Source organism: Lipophrys pholis, assembly GCF_963383615.2.
Source record: "Lipophrys pholis genome assembly, chromosome: 21".
In the NCBI taxonomy this organism is placed as follows: domain Eukaryota; kingdom Metazoa; phylum Chordata; class Actinopteri; order Blenniiformes; family Blenniidae; genus Lipophrys; species Lipophrys pholis.
The window spans coordinates 19,834,498-19,853,082 of NC_137649.1; the positions used below are offsets into that span (position 1 = coordinate 19,834,498).

The following is an 18,585-nucleotide window of genomic DNA, read 5'->3' on the forward strand; positions in this document are numbered from 1 at the left end:
CCCCCCCCCCCCCCCCATCCCCTCATCTGTCTCCCCTCATCTCCCCGTGGTCTCCCATTGCTATTTATTCCCATCACTAGGAGACAGACTACGCACAAAGCCTGCTCTGTGTCCCGAGGCTTTTTTAGAATAGAAATTCGGTCTGTTGAAAGTGGAAAACGCTATGATTGACTGGGCACAGCTTGCAGTGAGAGATGAGGGAATGCCAACGAGCAGCGCAAATTATCTGCAGTAACGATGAGGAAATATTAGTAATGAAATATGGATGTGAATTATGTTAGAAAGTCTTTTCAAGTAGCCGATATTACGCCTTCATTCCGAGCGCGGAGGCCGATGATGAGATTGTCTGTTTATTCTGGGCCGGACGATGCCAGTCCGGTCACGTCATCGCAATAAAACTCGTGGTCCGTCTGACTGTCAGTGGCTGTCTTTCCGCTGCCGCCGTTCGTCGAGTCTCATTTCATCGCAGCGGTATTAAAAGTCCAACCAGTCGTACCAGAGTAAATTATTTGTTGGGAAGAGACAGATGGTTTGTAAGAGCATATCTGAGGCTGAAATGATGTTTTGTGGTAGTGGTGGAAAAATGCTCAGCTGGGATGAGTGTTTTTTGTTTTCTTTGAGACTTTCGCCTTTGTCGTCTTGCATTTAATCGACAGTTTAGAGTGAATGCCGAAAATCACTTGCAACATCAAAGCTCCTCAGCCGGGACATCATTAATACAGATGTTTGGCTGTGAGGCAGCTTTTTTTGTGTCTTTTCGTTGCCCTTTGATCTCTGTAATGACGCCTCAGTAACACAAATGATGATCCCCTTTAAAGGTCTTTTGTTCGCCCTCTCCTCTTCGTCCTCAGTCGCCCACAAGCGTTGTAGGTGTAGTGCCAGGCCTTTGTTCCCGGCCCCGGGCTGCAGCGGGCAGGTTGGGCAGGATTCTGAAGGAGCTCGCTGTTTCTGCCCGAGCCAGCTGGAGCGCTGCCAAACACAGCAGGAGTTTCTACTCTCCTCTGTTTGATATTTACTTTACCGCCTTTACAGGGGAACCAGTGCAAGACCAGACACTGACACAGTCCTGTGTCGTGGTAAAAAAAGAACAGTGTGTGCATAGGCCTCTCTTCCTACCCACCTTTACTAAACTATAGTCTCCACCTGGGCCGTCGGAGGGGGGTTGATTCGGTTCCCGCTACAATGAGCACCAACGAAGGACTCCGACGCTATGAGTCACACGCTGCCTCGTGTTTGTGTTTGTACAATGGAGACGCTCGCAGTTCCCGGAAGAGCGAGTAATGAGAATCAGGGATGCAAAGGGTGTAAAACTATCAGCAGAGGAATGCAGGAGAAAAAGAAAAAAGAAAAAAAAACCTGCATATTATAGTTGGCGTACGTTATGACTCCTGTGGGGATAATAAGGCAGTGGCGTGAGAGCTTGTGTTTACCTGAGGAAGAAGCCCCAGGTTAAAACTGAAAGTCTTGAAGGTGATAGAAGACTTTTGCCAGAGTTGTTTGTTAATTAGCAGGATGTTGGTTTCCCGTTCCCATAGCACTCTGTACCCCCTCTCGGTCTATTTGAAATATAAGTACACTTAACAACAGAGCTGAATATTGAGGCGGCGTTTCAGCTCCTGGTGTTTAAAAATGCGATTTATCTGCAAGATGGCAGAAATAATGATGGCTGGAGGAACGGCAATATTTGCATCAGTGTGAATCAATTCGCTGCGCTTCCTGCGTCTGCAGGGCATCGCCAGAAGCTGGAGGACCCTCCCAAAACGGGCCTGTTCTCAGACCGCCTCAGCGAGCTGGAGAGGATGAGAGTGAGGGTGGCGGTTCCCACTCAGGCACCGCGACCGACTCTCAACACGGCAGCCAACTCCTTTAATCCACAGGGACAGACACAGATTACAGGTGAGCTTACAAAAGTGGGCATTTATCCACATATATCAGGACAACAAAAACATTTAGTTTATTGGTCTGTATTGTATCCCTTGTGATGTAATCTATTAGGTCACATAGACACACCCTTGGGCCGGCACCTGATTTGCATATTAGAAAATATGTCATCTGTTCGAGATTTTATGAGATCCTAATAACTTACCACAAACAATTGCCCAGACTTGAGCAGTTAAGCCCTTTTCCATTGAAGGATTTGTTTTGGCTTTACTTATAAATCTGTTGTGCCTTTTTTAGTGATATGCATGTCAAATTTGTGGTAATATTGTGTAAAATCACACTGCGTTGTCGCCGCCGTAAACATTGTCAGGTGTAAACTATGATTAACACAGATCTGAAATGAGTCACCACTACTATTATGTTGAACTTGATGAAACACACCACTCAACACACCTCGCTGCACTAAACCTGTCATATCTAATCTGTGTTTTATGACATTAAACGTGTCTGACCTGTTTAGGTTTATAATGCCGATATCAGAAAAAACATCCTTATTCAACAACACCGTACTGATAAACAATTGATTGACTGAAATTGTTCATAAATACAGACAAAACTGAACCGAGAAAAGAATATTTGATATTTGGAAGTAACGTTGTATCACGATTTTGGCTAAATAGAATGGCCTGTGTCACTCTTGAGACTATAGGCGTGAGAATAAAGCATTATTTATTGAAGTAAGGATGTAGGCCAGCCTTCTGTATAACCCATTGGCTCCTTTATTGACCATATCTGGTAACGTCTAAATTTCTTCCTGCTTCTTTCAGACTAATAATTGCACATTGATAGCGATCAAATAATAATTGATTGACCGTTATGCTTATGGTTCTGACGAAGCATCTTTTTCTTTATTGATGTATTTTCCATGAACATTCTGAAGCAAAGCCTTATCCAAGTTTTCAGACCCGTGCCAACTGTTATTAGTATTCTGTGAACTATTTTTGCAAAGAGGAGTGGTGCTCAATAATGTGTGAACAATCTTTAACAGATGTCTGTTGGGACACTTGAATATTTTATGGTGGAATATGTGTGATTTAGTATAACAAGCAACATATTTTGTGCACATGAACGATTTTGACAAAGACTTTAAGGTGTTAAAATAGAACAATAGATAAGACTATATAGGGTCACTTTTAATGAATCTTATAGAGGGTTAATTTTCCATCCAGATCCAGCACTGACTTGACGCGTGCCACTGAAGGAACAGACTCGCATTAATCGTACGCAAGGTGAAATATCAAACCCAAACTGGTCGGTCGCACCACAAAAAGTGCAGAGGCGTCACGCTCCCTCTCGAGATCGTCTGTCTTCCCCTGTCTCCGTCACTCTATCAATCTAGATCTTAGAAGGTAACACCATCTCTCACGGTTCGGGCTGGCCGCCACCTGATCACACGCGCCTGCAGAAGCCCGTCACACGTCGTCATTTAGCCCCTCGCTTATGCTCTGGCGCCGGGCTTTTGCGGTGCGGCTCGGGCGGCTCATTTCGTGGCGTGAGGTGGGAGCATCGTGACCCCGGATCGCTCCGTGGCGTCTCGTGTGAGCGATGGCAGGCCTCCGGGGTGCAGCGTCATTGTTCGGAGCTCGCCTGGCAGCCGCGTCGTTTACTCACATGTTGTCACATTGCAAATGATTTGATTAATTTCCACAAGGACGGCACCGACTTGAGAATGGTGCTTAATTTGTTTTCACACTATTGAGCAGATTCCTTTTCTCACGTTGACATGTTTACAACACGCCAGTCCCAGTAGAAGCCGGACGATCAGGATCTGTCACTCACACCTTTTATCCAACTTTATCTTTACTTAAATTTAAGTTATCTTCAATTTGGATAGATTGTGTTTTGTCATCATTTGAAGAGCACAAAGTCATAAACATAGTAGTGTATCTGTACGTGTACAATGTAAAATACCTTGTTCTACTCCTGTGTTGCTGTGCTCATACAAATACAATGTGTGGCATGGTTTTCTGCTGGTGTGTTTACACCCTGGGCGCATGCCAACAAGGCTCTCGGTGCCTCAGCTGCAAGCCCAATGTTTTATATAAGGCAAACAGGAAGATCTTCTCTTCTCGGGTAAACATGAGCTGTATCATTACGGAGGATGTTGCATAATGCGTCCAACTGATACGGGTGCTAAAATACTGAGTCAAACTCTTTTCTCTCGTGTAATTGTCCCGAATTGTACAGCTGACTCTAACAACTGACCACGGTCATGCAGACTTGACCATGAATTATCCTGACAGTAACTTTTACCACACGTAGTACACTTTTTTTGTAACTCCCTATTGGGATGTTCCCCCGAAAATCATCTTGCCATTGTCTTTGGAATATGAAGTCGTACCTGCCTCCTTAAAAAGACGCCATTGTCACTTGTTTTTCAGCTGCCTCTGTACTCTCATCTTGTGTCGACTCCTTTCTGCGAGTAAAAGTCAAACCTCAAGTGAAAATTCTTCCAACAGATACTCGCCCCTCCACACGAGCTCGGTCGCACAGGGGACACTAATGATGTGTGCAGAAGTTGTGAATGTCATTGTGAAAAACAAGTAGAGTATTTATACAAGCCCACTGGTAATTATTCTTTCTTTCTTTTTCCTGTCTGTTTTTTATTTTTTTCTCTTTACATGTCGTCCCGGGGCTTTTTACCCTTTCTTTCCTGCTTTCTTTCCTGTTCTCTCCTCCTTTCCTTCCTTCGCTCCATTTCTCCCCATCAGACCCTCGTCAGTCCCAGTCCTCTCCTCCCTGGTCATACGAACAGACGTATCCGTCCTACCTGAGTCCCATGGCGTCCCCCTCAGTCCACTCCACCACCCCCCTCTCCTCCAGCCGAGGCACCGGCCTGCCTGCCATCAGTGACGTGCCTAGACGATTGCCAGGTTAGAACCACCACCGCTCACCCGCTTTCCTCATCCCGTCACCACCACCTAACCTTCACACTCAAGACAAAAAAGTGCAATTTATATAAACTCTGGGCGACTGTTTACCAGCGCGTTGTCTCGTTCGCCAACGAGCGGGGGAATTACTTTCGTTTCAGTCCGACGGCCTCTCCAGAGAGCGCTCGGGAAGGCATCTCTCAAAAACAAAGAGGAAAAAAGTCCTGATTGTTTCCTCTTTTTTTTTTTCTCCCCCCCCCCTCCAACAACTCTGAGCCTTTGATCCAAGAGGAGCATGGGTAATAACAGGCCCAGGGATAATAACAGGCTCGTGACTGACAAATAAAGTGTCTTTACAGCGATACGCCACTCTCACAATGCATTCTGGGTAATTGTATTAGCCACTCTGTTTGCAGTAACGGCAGCATCTGTGTTCAAATTTGTCCCCCCCCCCCCACCCCCCCCCCCCCCCCCTTCCCCACCCCCGAACGTGAAAAGCTCCTTTAAAATCCCGACATGCCGCCAGACGAGTTTCTGCCCCGTACACCTGTTTGACTCCCTGCCATGTGAGCAGTTTTTTTTTTCTACCCTGCTTTTTTTTTTCTGTCTGTTTCCTTGTGCTAACATACTACACCCACCCGTGTGTGTGTGTGTGTGTGTGTGTGTGTGTGTGTGTGTGTGTGTGTGTGTGTGTGTGTGTGTGTGTGTGTGTGTGTGTGTGTGTGTGTGTGTGTGTGTGTGTGTGTGTGTGTGTGTGTGTGCCCTGAGCAGGGGTGAGTGATTAAGCGATGCAGCCGTGTGACTGCATTAGAAAAGGTTTAAAATCCAGCCAGCTGCCTTGTCAGCTTTGATTAGTTATCCCCCCCCCCAACTTCAGCTTTCATCTCACAAGCGTCGAGCTTTGTTGTCAAAGTGACACACGTACAAACGCGCGCGTGCACGGCAGCGAGAGGAAGAAAGAAGAAAAAAAAAAAAAAAAAACCTTGCCCTCCCGTCTTGGCCTCGCTCGCTCACCTCGAGCGCTTAATGCCTCCTAAGTGATGTGACTAAGGCTCTCATATCTCTGGAGATCATGTTGACACCTCGCCAAGGCTGCTCCGTAACAAGATCCCCCCCGCACGGAACATACCGACAAGTACGAGCAGAGAGTCGATAGGGATGCGCACACGCAACCGGCCCACCCTCCGTGGACTGAGGAGGCACCTCAGCTCGGCTTGGTTTCACGAGTTCATGTGTCAAATCAAACATCGATATTGGAGGCGACGCTTCGTTGTTTGAAAGTCCGTCCAAATATTTAGTCATTGTTAAAACTCTGGTTTTGTTTAGACTAATCGATCTGGCTGATCATCACAGCGGCCGCTTTAAAGCTCGAGCGCAACTCTAAAGATTAGAGGGAGCAGGAGTTGGATGAACGGCGTCACGCTGCTGCTCCGCTGACGATCGCCCAACTAGTTCTATTGGAATCACGCAGACCCCCGTTGAAAGAGGAAGTTCAGAAGCATTAATTGGCAGCATATGCTATCTGACGCTAGCGACAAACCCCGATTCGCAAATCCGCCCTGCGCATAAACACAGGACACACACACACACACACACACACACACGCACACACACAAACTCTCATCCTCCGCCTCCTCGTCGCCGCCTCCCCCCCCCCCCCCCCCCCCCCCCCCCCCCCCCCCCCGGACTTCTCACAGCAGACATGGTGACACGGAAGACGCCTGGTGATTTATGATAAGAGCGCCATGGCTGGACTAAACCACCAAGAGTAGACGGGGGGGGGGGGGGGGGGGGGACCTCCTATTCTCCCCTTAAACTCTTCGCCCAGCGCGAAGCTCGCCGCAGCCAGTTAGTGGTTTTCGGGTATTTTTTAAAGGGATGAAGCGAAAAGAGGAACGAAGGGTGAGATGGAGCAGCTCCCTCTTGGCTCCCTCTCGCTCGCCTGCTTCGCGCGCGTGTGCACGGACACACACGCACACACACACGCTGGAGCCGACGGGAGGCGAGGAGAGGAGCCACATCAGAGCTCAGCCCGGCCTCATTATGGATCTCATGGAAACTGTTTCTGCTCAAAGTGTTTCCACATGTGCAGCTCCTGATTCATCCCAACTGCTTTTTTATGTGCCATACAGTATTCACACACATACGCCGCCGCCGCCGCCGCCGCCGCCATCACCACCTTCCCCCCACAAACACACACACACACACGCACACACACTCTACTGCAAACACACACCTCCATGCATAAACAGTTACACATAAACATGCGCCGACACATCCAGAAACATAACTATGCAGAGGCGTAAACATATGGAGACATTGCAGTGGACATGCGTTTCACTAACTTATCATAACTCGGATGAAAAACTCTGACCCCCGATGAGTGTTACAATATTTGGAGCTAAATAGCTCTTCCATCACGTTGCCCGCAAAAGCCATTAGCTTTTCCAAATTGGTTAATACACATCTCTGGCTCGAGACGACGTTTCAGTTTACTACTGCTTCGTTTCTTCGAGGACTTATTTGTTAAATCCAATTACCCTACAAGACAACATAGTCCAAGCCACAATCGCATAATCTGAGCTGACAAACTGGTGAGAGGACGTTTAATCGTTTTGGCTTTCTTAATCAGGTCCGCACTGGCTGATGTGAGGAAAATGCTGAGGAGCTCTTTGCGTTGTGTTTTCCAGGTTCGTCCGACCTGAGCCCGTTCCCCGGCCAGTTCGAGCGCCAGTTCCCGGGCCTCTCCTCGCTCACCGAGAGCCGCTTCACCGGCCCGCGCATGCACTACCCGGCCACCTTCACCTACACCCCGCCCGTCACCTCCGCCATGTCGCTGAGCAGCGCCCACTACCACACCTACCTTCCCCCGCCTTACCCCGGCTCCACCCAGAGCCAGAGCGGACCCTTCCAGACCAGCAGCACGCCCTATCTCTACTACGGGACCTCCTCCAACACGTACCAGTTCTCCATGGTTCCCGGCGGGGACCGCTCGCCGTCCCGGATGATCCCGCCTTGCACTAGCGCCTCCACGGGCACCTCCCTGGTGAACCCGAACCTGCCCAGCCAGCCGGATGGAGGGGTGGACGGCGACGGGAGCCACAGTAACTCCCCGACTGTCCTCAACACGGGGGGCCGCATGGATGAAGCCGTCTGGAGGCCGTATTGAAGAAACCCGGGCGGGGTGGGGGCTGAGAGATTTAAAAAAAGAAAATCAACTGATGTCACGGTTTGAAAGCACAAAACCTTTTTTTTTTTTTTTAAAAAAGATGAAAAGGGGATTTTGGAGCTCGCATCAGCTATCTCTACCTTCAGCTCGGAAATTAATGTAGAGATAAAATACACACCGAAAAAAAAAAGACCAGACTTGTGCGGACTTGTCTTCCTGGAATGTGTTTTGACCAAGGCACTACAAAGGGAGTCATTCTCACAGCAATAATGAGAAAGACAGTTTTGGTTTACTTGGCCCATGTGGATGAGACATTAATTCACTTTTATTATAGTCCACAAGCTGAGAGATGCTTCACCAATATTTGTAAAAGACTGCCTCTTTTTGTATAGTGTTTGTATTTCATCAAAGGCTTTTTTTTTTTTTTGCGGAGCATGTTTTTGTACTACGACAATATCAAGATGCAAGTTAAGCACTGACTAGCAAGCAATGAGAGTGACGCATATGTTGCTCTAAGTGGCGTGGACAGCAAATCTGCTTTAAACCAATTAATTTAACTTGTATATTGTGGGTGAAACGTTGATGTAGATTGAGGCGTTTTTCTTAGTTTTAACTTATAAAGCCATAAATTATGTATTGTATTTGAAACTTGAGTCAAAGAAGTGTAATCTGAATATTTTTGTTGCATCTATATGACTAAGTTAAAACAAGTTTTCTTTTTTATAGGTAATTTAAAAGAGTGAGAGGTTTAATTTGTACTTTTTTTTTTTTTGTCCTGTTGCACCCAAAGATTGAAAATAGTTGCATATATGAAATGTAATTTCCAAAGAGTATTGCAACATGCTTCTTCTGGTGTAACTTTCAGTCGAACTGCTCCCCGCATTAGGAGCCCAACATCCTCGCTAGGCGTTGACACACATTTGGCTTGGAATTAAACCTTCGGTATTTATTGAGCAATAACTCGTATTGTGCCTCTTGGCGAAATACCATGAAAGAGAGCTTCAGTGAGGGAAAAATAATTACCCGTTTGGGGAAATTCTGCTTGATTTTCTTTACTTTTTGTCTGGTCTGACATGCACACAGACACTTATGTACGCTCCGGTCCAAATAAGAAACGGTGCGTCTACACTCGGATTGACGTGCAGCCCAAAGATGATTACAGCGGTGCCACGCCTGGTGGTGCACTTTAAAAGCAGCGGGTCCGATTTTAAGGTTCACTTGTGTTGTGATACATGAACTCCTCAGGACTGGAATAATCCTCAGAAGATCCCACACATTTTCTGTATGTGCGTTTCGTTCTTTCTTTCTTTTTTCTTCTTCATATCCAGCCTGGCTGAAAGCTCTGTCACGATTATAGCTTTAACATGCCAAGTCTATTATAGCTTCCATATCATGTGCAAAAAAAAAAAAAAAAAAAAAGAAGAAAGCTTTGAAAAAGCTTGACACACACACACACACAGGTTTATATTTTCCCCCCTCGGTCTTTGAGATTGTGAAGGAGATCTCACAGTTAAAGGCAAAAGAGGCTGTGACATTCCTTCAACTTTTATTTATTTTCTTTCTTTCTTTCTTTCTTTTTTTTTTTTTTTTTTTAATGCTTTTGTTGGCATGGTTTACCAAACAGATCCGTACCCTCCTCGCAGACCGCTGTCGCAGCCCAAAATCGCTCTGTGGCCCCAGCCTGAGGGGAGGTCTGAAATTGAAATTACTATGAGAGGAGAGAAAAAAAAAAAAAAAAGTGCAAAAAAAAAAAAAAACCCAGAAGAAGTGAAGTGATTGGATTCAGCTGCTGGCAGCAAACTGGTAACCAAAAAATATGGGAGACTTGTGTATGTTTGTTTCATAAAGCACTTATTTCTTGTTTTATTTCTAGCAGCACTTGCGGCTGGCTGCCAGCAGGGCTCGTGGTTTTGGTCCTCGGTGCAGATATAACGCCACTGGAGTCTCACACACACACACACACACGCACACACACACACACACACACACACGAACACACAGAATGGATAACACTTGGCCAAACAAGCCATTTACATTGGAGTTGAATCTGATCTTCCACGGCAGTTGGTATTTGTTTAAAAAAAAAAAAAAAAAAGAATCTTTATTTTTTTTTAAAAAACCCAAAAAACATGAAACCCTCGTACAATATGATATTCAGTGCACGTAGGTAATATAATAACCCAATTTGAAAAAGCTGAGAAAAACACAGCCCTGTCCAAGGATCAGACTGCCGGCTTTTCATTGGAGGTTTGCACGCAGTGGATGTTCTGAACTCGGTTAATGGAAGTGAACATGTCACACTACATTTCCCCGACCTCTTCAGCTCAAACCCAAAGTGTTTCTGCTGTTACAGTGTAACACAAGAAAGCAAATAAAAACCTTTTCTACAGTGTCGTGATTTTATAGCTTTTTCCAAATTGCAATTATATCCCGCGTCCCCCGTAGTAACTATGCACATCTGTTGGATTCTTATTTAATCTGCTTCTTTCTCTTTCGACTCTTGAATAACAAATGGTCTTTAAAAAAAAAAAAAAAAAAACTGTTTACACATCAACGCAGCACTGACATCCCGTTCTTTTACCCTCATCTGCTTTTGTTTGTGTTCTTTTTTTCCCCCCCTTTCTTCAGCAGTCATCTTTTTTTGTTGTCATTTTTTTTAATGTTGCGTACAAACTGTCATAAAAACCTTGTATTATTTAATGATCAACATGTATAATATCCAGGAATTGTACTTTACCTTGCTCCTATGTAAAGTTTACCTGTTTCCGTTGTTGTTTCTGTCGCTATGCTTCCTCTCATGAACACTTTGTCAGGAAATTGAATCTGACGGATTTTGCTGGTACGTTTCCATAAAAGATCATGAGGTATATTTTTGTTTTTTGTTTTTTTTTGTTTTTTTCAAAGGGACAAACAGACCTGACAACAGTGAGTGAAATTGGCATTGTGATTGTACATTTGTTTATTTTAAGAATAAAATAGGAATTTTGTAACTTAATGTTCCCCGCTACTCTCCTCTCTCCACCGAGGTTCGGTGATGATTTAAAGGGTCGTGTGAAACTTTTATTGTGGTAGTCACACATATAAGACCTTTTCCCAACAGAACATCAGTAATGCGACTTCCTTGGGGGAAAAAAAAAAAAAAAAAGGGTCACATTTACATGCATCAATGCTTTCAAAGTCCAAGCTAAAAAAAAAAAAAGAAGTTAACTAAACAAATTGGACACTTTTGCGAAAGACTGTGCAACAAAGTTTTCATAACTTATAATAATACTGCGTGCTCGGCGAAATGAAGCCGTGGGATTATTGTGGTGGTGGAGAGTGCACAAAGAGCCTGTAAAATGTTTAAAACAGCAGCAAGTATTTCTTTGTTGAACAAAACAACTGAGAAGGAAAACGCCTTATTGTTCTGCCTTCCGTCCTCTGCACTGGTTTATCCTGCTTCGAAGGGGCTGGAGACGATCCTGAAAGCAGGCTGGACCCTGAACAGGTCGCCAGTCCACCACAGGACACATCACGAGCAAATTTAGAGTCACTTATGAACCTCAAACCCACACGTGCACAGGGATATCATGCAAACTCGACCTTCAGGCTTTGGCAGAGTTTTCAGCCTGGGAAGAAAATGCACAAACGTGCAAACTCCACACATAGAGAATCCATGTATTTAACTAATTACCTCAAATCGCTCGATCAAACCAGGGAAGTTCTCACTGAGTCAGGAGTGCTAACCACCACTCTTCTCTGCTGCCTCTTCAAGTTCGGTTCAATCAGATGTCCGTGCCACATTTATACATTAATAGCGGGTCTCCAGTTGCTTTTTTTTTGGGTTTGAATAGCAGCATTCAGTCATATTGCAGGAGCCACACTAACGGAGCCGTCCCACCACATTCTGTTTTGATGGAGCCAAGTGAGAACACACCCTGAGTGTGGGAAAATGTAGCCAGGCAACTGAAGTTGTTTATAGAGGATATTTAATTTAAAAAGGTTTTTCACCATATTTTCCGGGTATTCGGATTACATTTCCACGTCTTTCTCAATATGAAGGGCCACCACAGAGTGCGCTCCTAATACTCCGAGCGCATTTAGCAGTCACCACTTGTTTAGTCTCCTCTGCGACTGCTAACAAGGAGAGATCTGAATGTGTTATATGCAGGAGGCATGTTCAGTGGTGTCGTCCTCAGTCCTTTGGAACGAGGGACAGGACAAGGATTGGGGGGTGGGGGGATGGTGGGGGGGGGATACACAATCCGTCACATTACGACTGCCACTACCATGGCTGCATTTCAAAGGTACGCTCTGGAAAAAAAGCAAACAGACATGGAGACAGAAACAGAGACAGGGAGAAGCGGGGTGAAGCTGTTTTACATTATTCCAAGACATAATAGAGCCAATCTAAGTGTGCCTATGAACACGTACGCACGCAGAAACAGGGGGAGAGGCCCGAGAGCTACACCATCCCCATGTGTTTTTTTAAGGTTCAGATTGGGAACATTCTCGGGATTTCCCTGAATATAGATTGTGTGGAAAAAGCTCCCGCTGGTTTCAGGTTCACATTCTCAGCGTTCTCAGCCATGTCTAGCAATTATAATAATGAACTCCGGAGGAGCAGCGGGACCCAGACACCCGGGCAAATTAGCATAATGTCCTGCATGCACGGGAGAGGCAGCGGCAGAGAGGCAGACTCATTTAAGAAGGGTTAGTATAGAGATCGTTCTTTTTTTCTTTAGTCCCTGTTCAATTTGGTGGTCGAACATGATGCCAGCGATGATGTACGCTTGATTTTTATACCAGGTCTTAAGTAGTTTTGCAGCAGCACAAAGCAAGACTTCACTTCTTTCCTTATATTATGCAATTCAAGAGAGAGGAACACAAACAAGAGTTTATGAGGAGACAAAACCACTTCATTCATAGGCCTGCGCACACATACACACATCTCACACACACGCACACAGACATCTGACAGCCAAATACAAACTGTTTACTTGACCTCTACAAATGTTTCAGAGGAGCAGCTCAGGCGGGAAGTGATCCTCGAGGGTCTCATACCACTCACAGAGCTGTATATCTCTCCCTATGTTTCCGTCTCCACTAACAGGGCTGTGTGCTGAGCAAGGGTGTGCGCAGAGTGTGTGTGTGTGTGTGTGTGTGTGTGTGTGTGTGTGTGTGTGTGTGTGTGTGTGTGTGTGTGTGTGTGTGTGTGTGTGTGTGTGTACATCTTGATTTCTCATTTAGTCCCAGGATAAACTCCAGGCAAATGGGCTCTCCAGTGTGTGTGTGTGTGTGTGTGTGTGGGGGGGGGGGGGGGGGGGGGCAACTGAGGAATCAGCATGAAGCCTCGACCTCCATGAACTCTGTCTTATCTGATGTTACCTGAGCTCAGACACTGTCATCTGAGACTGACCGAGGTCAGTCCGGACCCCATGTAAAATCCATTCAACTTCTCTTAATACAGTCTGATTGTAAGTGACCCCTCCCCTTTGCCACCCTGGAGGGTCTCAAACTGTGACAACAATAACTGTGTACTTTGGCGCACTCTAGTGGCTTTTCTTTTTAATCCACCCATAGGGACCTGAGCGAGGGGCCCACCTATATGGTGTTCCATACAGCCAAAGAAGTGCTGCATGTGGCCAAACTTGAACTTATTATGTTAGTGGGACTTCTGCGATAGTTCCAACTCTGCACATTTTGCCTGCACAAGAGCTTTCCCTCTGTGCAAATGAATGCCAGCTCCGAAAAGTTGTTCGCCCTTCACAGAGATGATGTTGAGAGACAACTTGTGTTTTGACCTGCAATAAAAGAGATGATCAACCGGCATGCGAACCGCATCCAGGCAGCGGCCCAGACCCTCACAGACATGCTCGGCTGTAAGTCAGCCCGCACCAGCATCCATTCATCACTAGATTAAAGCACGCTCGTGTCTTTCGCCCCGAGTTGGAAACATTTGAATCCACGAAAATCATTTGATGCTGTGAAATGTGCCTCAAAGAAAGTACACTTATGAAACTTAAAATACCAACATTTAAAGACTTCTGCCAGTTCAGATTATACAATTTGATACTGGCCACACTGTCTGAAGAAGAAGAAGAAAAAAAAAAATGGGGGGGGGGTTACTATGAAAATGCAAGTGTCAGGACCATGGACAGCGACCAAACACAAAAACAAAAGGTCTTTGTCCAAAGGCCCCTCTCTTCATGTCAGTGTTTTAAATTATACACCATCTCAACTGTCAGAAAATGGCAAACTGTTGCAGCACGACTGAGCGAACAGAACATAAGACAGGGCAAACCTCAGCTCGGTGCCAAATATTCATGCAAAACAGGCCTTTTCCATAAGTTTCAGCCAGGCAATAAAATTTCAAAAATTTGGGCAGGGGGCCCCATCTTTGGCTGAAACCGAGCATGAAGGAGCTCTGTGTGTTCCTCCCATCAGATGAAAGGTTGTTAAAACTTTATCAGGCGAGTGTTAATTGAGAACTAATGGACTGGTAATTCGGGGGCGGTCACAATGATCCAGCGACTTACAACCCCGGTGACATTTAGATCGTGTTGAGGCTTTTTGTAAAAATCCATGTGCGCGACGGTGGCCGAGCCGGGATGCCAGGCGAAATAAGACAGAAAAGAAAATGTTTTAAAAAGAAAAAAGAAAAAGGAAAAAAAAAAGGGAGTAGGGGGATGAAGGATGCCCGCCATCGTGTCTGGTTCTGCTTCAGACATTCATCCCCTCTGTCTCCAAGGATCATAACTCGTGTTAGAGGAAGGTTTTATGGTTTATGACTGGAAAATAAAATGCTGCGTGTTTCCTGCAGGCGAAACGATGATTTACAACTATGAGTGATAAAGTGAGCGGCCGCCTGACATCGCGGATGTGTGAGGCCTGCCGAGGATCCAGACATGTCCGACATGTGGATGCGAGTGCGGTCATATAGCCAGTGTGGTCGCCGCACTGTGGTTATATACACTGGAACAGGGCACAGAGGGGGGGGGGGGGGGGGGGGGGGGGGGGGGGGGGGGGTTCTGGCTCACTGGCAGGTATCAATACCTGACATCATCATCTCACATAATTAGCACAGTGTCCACATCCTTCTCCAGTGAAGGAGGATTATTTCATGTGGTTCGCGACTGGAACCCAAACCTCTAACCAGAAGATCTAACCGAGAGCATAAATACCTCTGGGCTCTGCCGTCTGCAGACATGCTTACTCAACTTCAGCGGCTCCGCTCCAAAAAAACTCCAATCATATATGTTTATTGTTATCTTCTGCCCAAAATTGAGGCCTGATTATTTAAATGATGTCTTGATCACCTGGCAACGAGCTCAAACGGGCCACGACAGGCCTGTCCCGGCTCCTTCCACTGATCTAATGCAGGGGGCCCAGCTCGTGCCAAGACCTCTCTCTGCTGAGGTCATCAGTCTTACGCCGAAACCGCAGGCGTGCGCCAGGCTGATCAATAATCCCCATCACGCCTCACCGCACGTCACTCAAACCTCAGAGGGCGGGCGAGCAGAGGAGGACCGGGGGACCTGGCGGAAACCGGATACTCTCCGGGATGCGTCGCGTCTCAGAGGGGGGATGACGACTCTGTCTCCCTCTGAAACACCATCTACTGTTACGGCGCGCTTCCTCCGCTCTGATTAGACGCTTCCCGGCGAGGCCTCGAGGAAACCTCGCCGGCAGACGCCACGTGTCAGAAGATGATTTCTATTATCGTGTTTATTCTGTGTCTGATCTGACGTGCGTCTCACATCCCGGAGAAAAGACTACCTGTCACTCTCTGCAAGACACAGAAGTCTCCACTGCTCTGTGCTGAAATCAGCCCAACAAATCCAACATCTCTCCACTCTTCTGCTGGTCCTTTTGACACCGAGCATCATCTGCAATATTTCTGCAATATTACTCTTAGTTTCCTTTTAATACAAAACAAAATAAAAATTATTTGGCCTCTTATTGAGGGTATCTATTGTGTTTTCTGAGTTAGAGTTCAGCACTGAAATACTGTCAACGCTATCGTCTTCTTTTTATATTATTGTTACTTTGTTTATTGATTATATTTTCATACTTATTTATTTATTGTTTGAATTCTTTTATGTTGATACTCGTAATTACTATCTACTTGCTGCTGCAACAATGAAAATGTCCCTATTGTGCGACAAATAAATGATTATCTTATCTTCTCTCCCCCCTCAAGGCAAAATGAACGCAGAAGCCTTCAAAATAAAAGCAATGTACAGTCGGGGTTTTTTTTATTTTTATTTTTTTTGACAAATGCCAATTCAAATTCAACAGTTTTAAGTAGAGTAGACAAAGCCTTACGGCCTCATGTTAATCTTCGGATACCAAGTCTCATGTTAATGATCAGTGTCATACTGAGTTGTATTATATCATATTGTTTTGTATTGAACCCAATGGGATTGTATCATATCGCATCATAATTTATCATATTGTACCTAATTAAATATTGTCCCAGCAATTTGTTTAATCTAGTATTCTATTGGATCATAGTGGATTAAATCCACTTGTTTTTTATCTTATTAGCTCAAATAGTATTGTATGCTATCATAAAGGATTATATTCTGTCACATCATATCATGAGGAATATGATTGTATTGTATTATATATATTCTATTTGTCTACATGTTTCATCCTGCAATCTGAAAGAAAACATGATCTAGTTAATATAATAATCTAATATTTATCAGAAGAAGCTTTTTTGGACTATGGCAGGGTAGATAAACATGTACTGGGTCAGTCAGTTAATCACTTTGACACTTGAATTTATCAGTGAAACAAGAAATGTACAAACTCATATAAATCCCAGGGTGAAGAAGCCCAAATAGAATGAGAAAACACACTAAAACAATCTGTTTCCTCTCCAAATGGAGATTAAAAACAAGCAGTAGAGTCAAGTGGAAAGACGGGAGAAAGAGAAGGTACGTTTCGCCTGAGGCTGAAACATATAGCATGTCTCTCTCAGGCACCAGCAGCTAAATCACACTTGTTCCTGCACTGAGGCCTGCAGCGGCAGTATTTCTTAAACTATGGGTCTGGCCTTTAATTGGATCACGGCTCTATTTCTGGTGGGTCCTCACACGTCAAACACACCAGTTTGTTTTAATCAGCTCGGGTCTCAAAGCAGGACTCAATTTACACAATTTATGCCTGAGCTGAAAAGGTTTAGTAAACCTGGCTATAAAAGTGCACTGTGTGTGTGTGTGTGTGTGTGTGTGTGTGTGTGTGTGTGTGTGTGCGTGCGTGCGTGCGTGCGTGCGTGCGTGCGTGCGTGCGTGCGTGCGTGCGTGCGTGTGTGCGTGTGTGCGTGTGTGTGTGTGTGTGTGTGTGTGTGTGTCCCTGTCAGCCTATACTCACTCGCTGTTCTATGGTGGCCAAGCCAAGGCCAGCGACTGGTAGATCCACGGGGAGTGTAATAACAGATTAATGTGGCGTGCCAGGGCCCATGACCAGACGTGTTTGACGCTAATGCTCCACTGTATATTATCCAGCTTGCAGAAATGTTGGATGTGAGCGATGGGATCCAAGGACAGGGATGTTTAGGTACTAATTACCAAACAGCAAGGCACAAGTCTCGCTCCATATTTCCTTACTCCTGTGGAAACACTAGGCAGGCTCCATTTATTTTCTTTGACTGTTGTTTCTGGCAAGCCCGCCTCTCAGTAAACACCACTCGCCCACCATTGTAAATCCGACAGGCGCAGATCTTTCAAGTTAGACTCCTTTGAGGAAAAATGGAGACAGATCGGATGGCGGCGCTCGGGTTTTCCGTCTTAATGAGAGAGTGGAGAAGAGGGATGGCGTTTGATCCCTGGCATGGAAGCCTCTATTTAAGCCTGTCAACGGTCATCACTCTCTCTCCCTCTCTCTCTCTCTCTCTCCCTCTCTTTCTGGGATGGATTGAGAAACAGACCTGTGCCACTGGATTTGATCGGCCAGTCAGACACACTTAACCCTTTTTTCGGGACCCAGGATCCTCCGGCACCTTTTTCGCTATCGCCTTCCTCCTCCCTGTCAACCTGAGCGTACGGGTGTTGATTGATCACCTCGCTGGAAAAGAAAAGAAAAGGCACAAGTCGATCTGTGAAAATATTATTTTATTTGCAGAGCTTTGCAGCGAGCAAGCCTCTCAGTCATCATGCTCCGATTTCATATCACATGTTTGTCCAAACCACACAAGAGCCTCACGGTCCTTCAAGGAAGTCTCACTATAGTTGCAGCCTGACAACAAGCCAAAGACGATAAGCCCAGAGACAAATTTCCATCCTCCCCCTTGCTTGGACAATGAAACTTTTGAACTTTAACTTGTAGGCTGCGGATGTTGACGGGCTCCGCGGAGCGGAGGAAATGTGTTTCTGATGAAGGGGCTGCGGGGCAGGGCTCCTGACCATCGCGGTCCTGGCCTGGAAGACGCTTTTCATCGCAGCGCTAATGGCTCAACCTAATCAGGCCTGATTGGAGCTGCTAAATAAATACTCTCCCCATTTATAATATCATGTGTAACTCGAGACAAAATCAATACCTCCACCGAACACTAACAGCTAGAGGCAAAACAAATGTCTCAGCTCGGGCCGCAATACATTTTTCAGAAGTAATCCATCG

At 45.6% G+C, this 18,585-nt stretch overlaps 1 protein-coding gene across 5 annotated transcripts in view; it reads left to right on the plus strand.

Annotated features, from left to right (window-relative positions):
* Positions 1 to 9,378, plus strand: part of runx2b (RUNX family transcription factor 2b) — a 40,021-nt gene extending 30,643 nt beyond the window's left edge. For 3 of the 5 annotated variants that reach the window (XM_080490988.1, XM_080490989.1, XM_080490990.1), the window contains 3 exons: positions 1,729 to 1,896; positions 4,653 to 4,814; positions 7,502 to 9,378. In XM_080490988.1, the coding sequence (XP_080347114.1) occupies positions 1,729 to 1,896; positions 4,653 to 4,814; positions 7,502 to 7,980 (809 nt within the window). In that variant the 3' untranslated portion in view covers positions 7,981 to 9,378. The remainder of the gene's footprint in view (positions 1 to 1,728; positions 1,897 to 4,652; positions 4,815 to 7,501) is intronic. The other 2 variants (XM_080490991.1, XM_080490992.1) reach the window with 2 other exon arrangements.
* Positions 9,379 to 18,585: the final 9,207 nt, after the last annotated feature.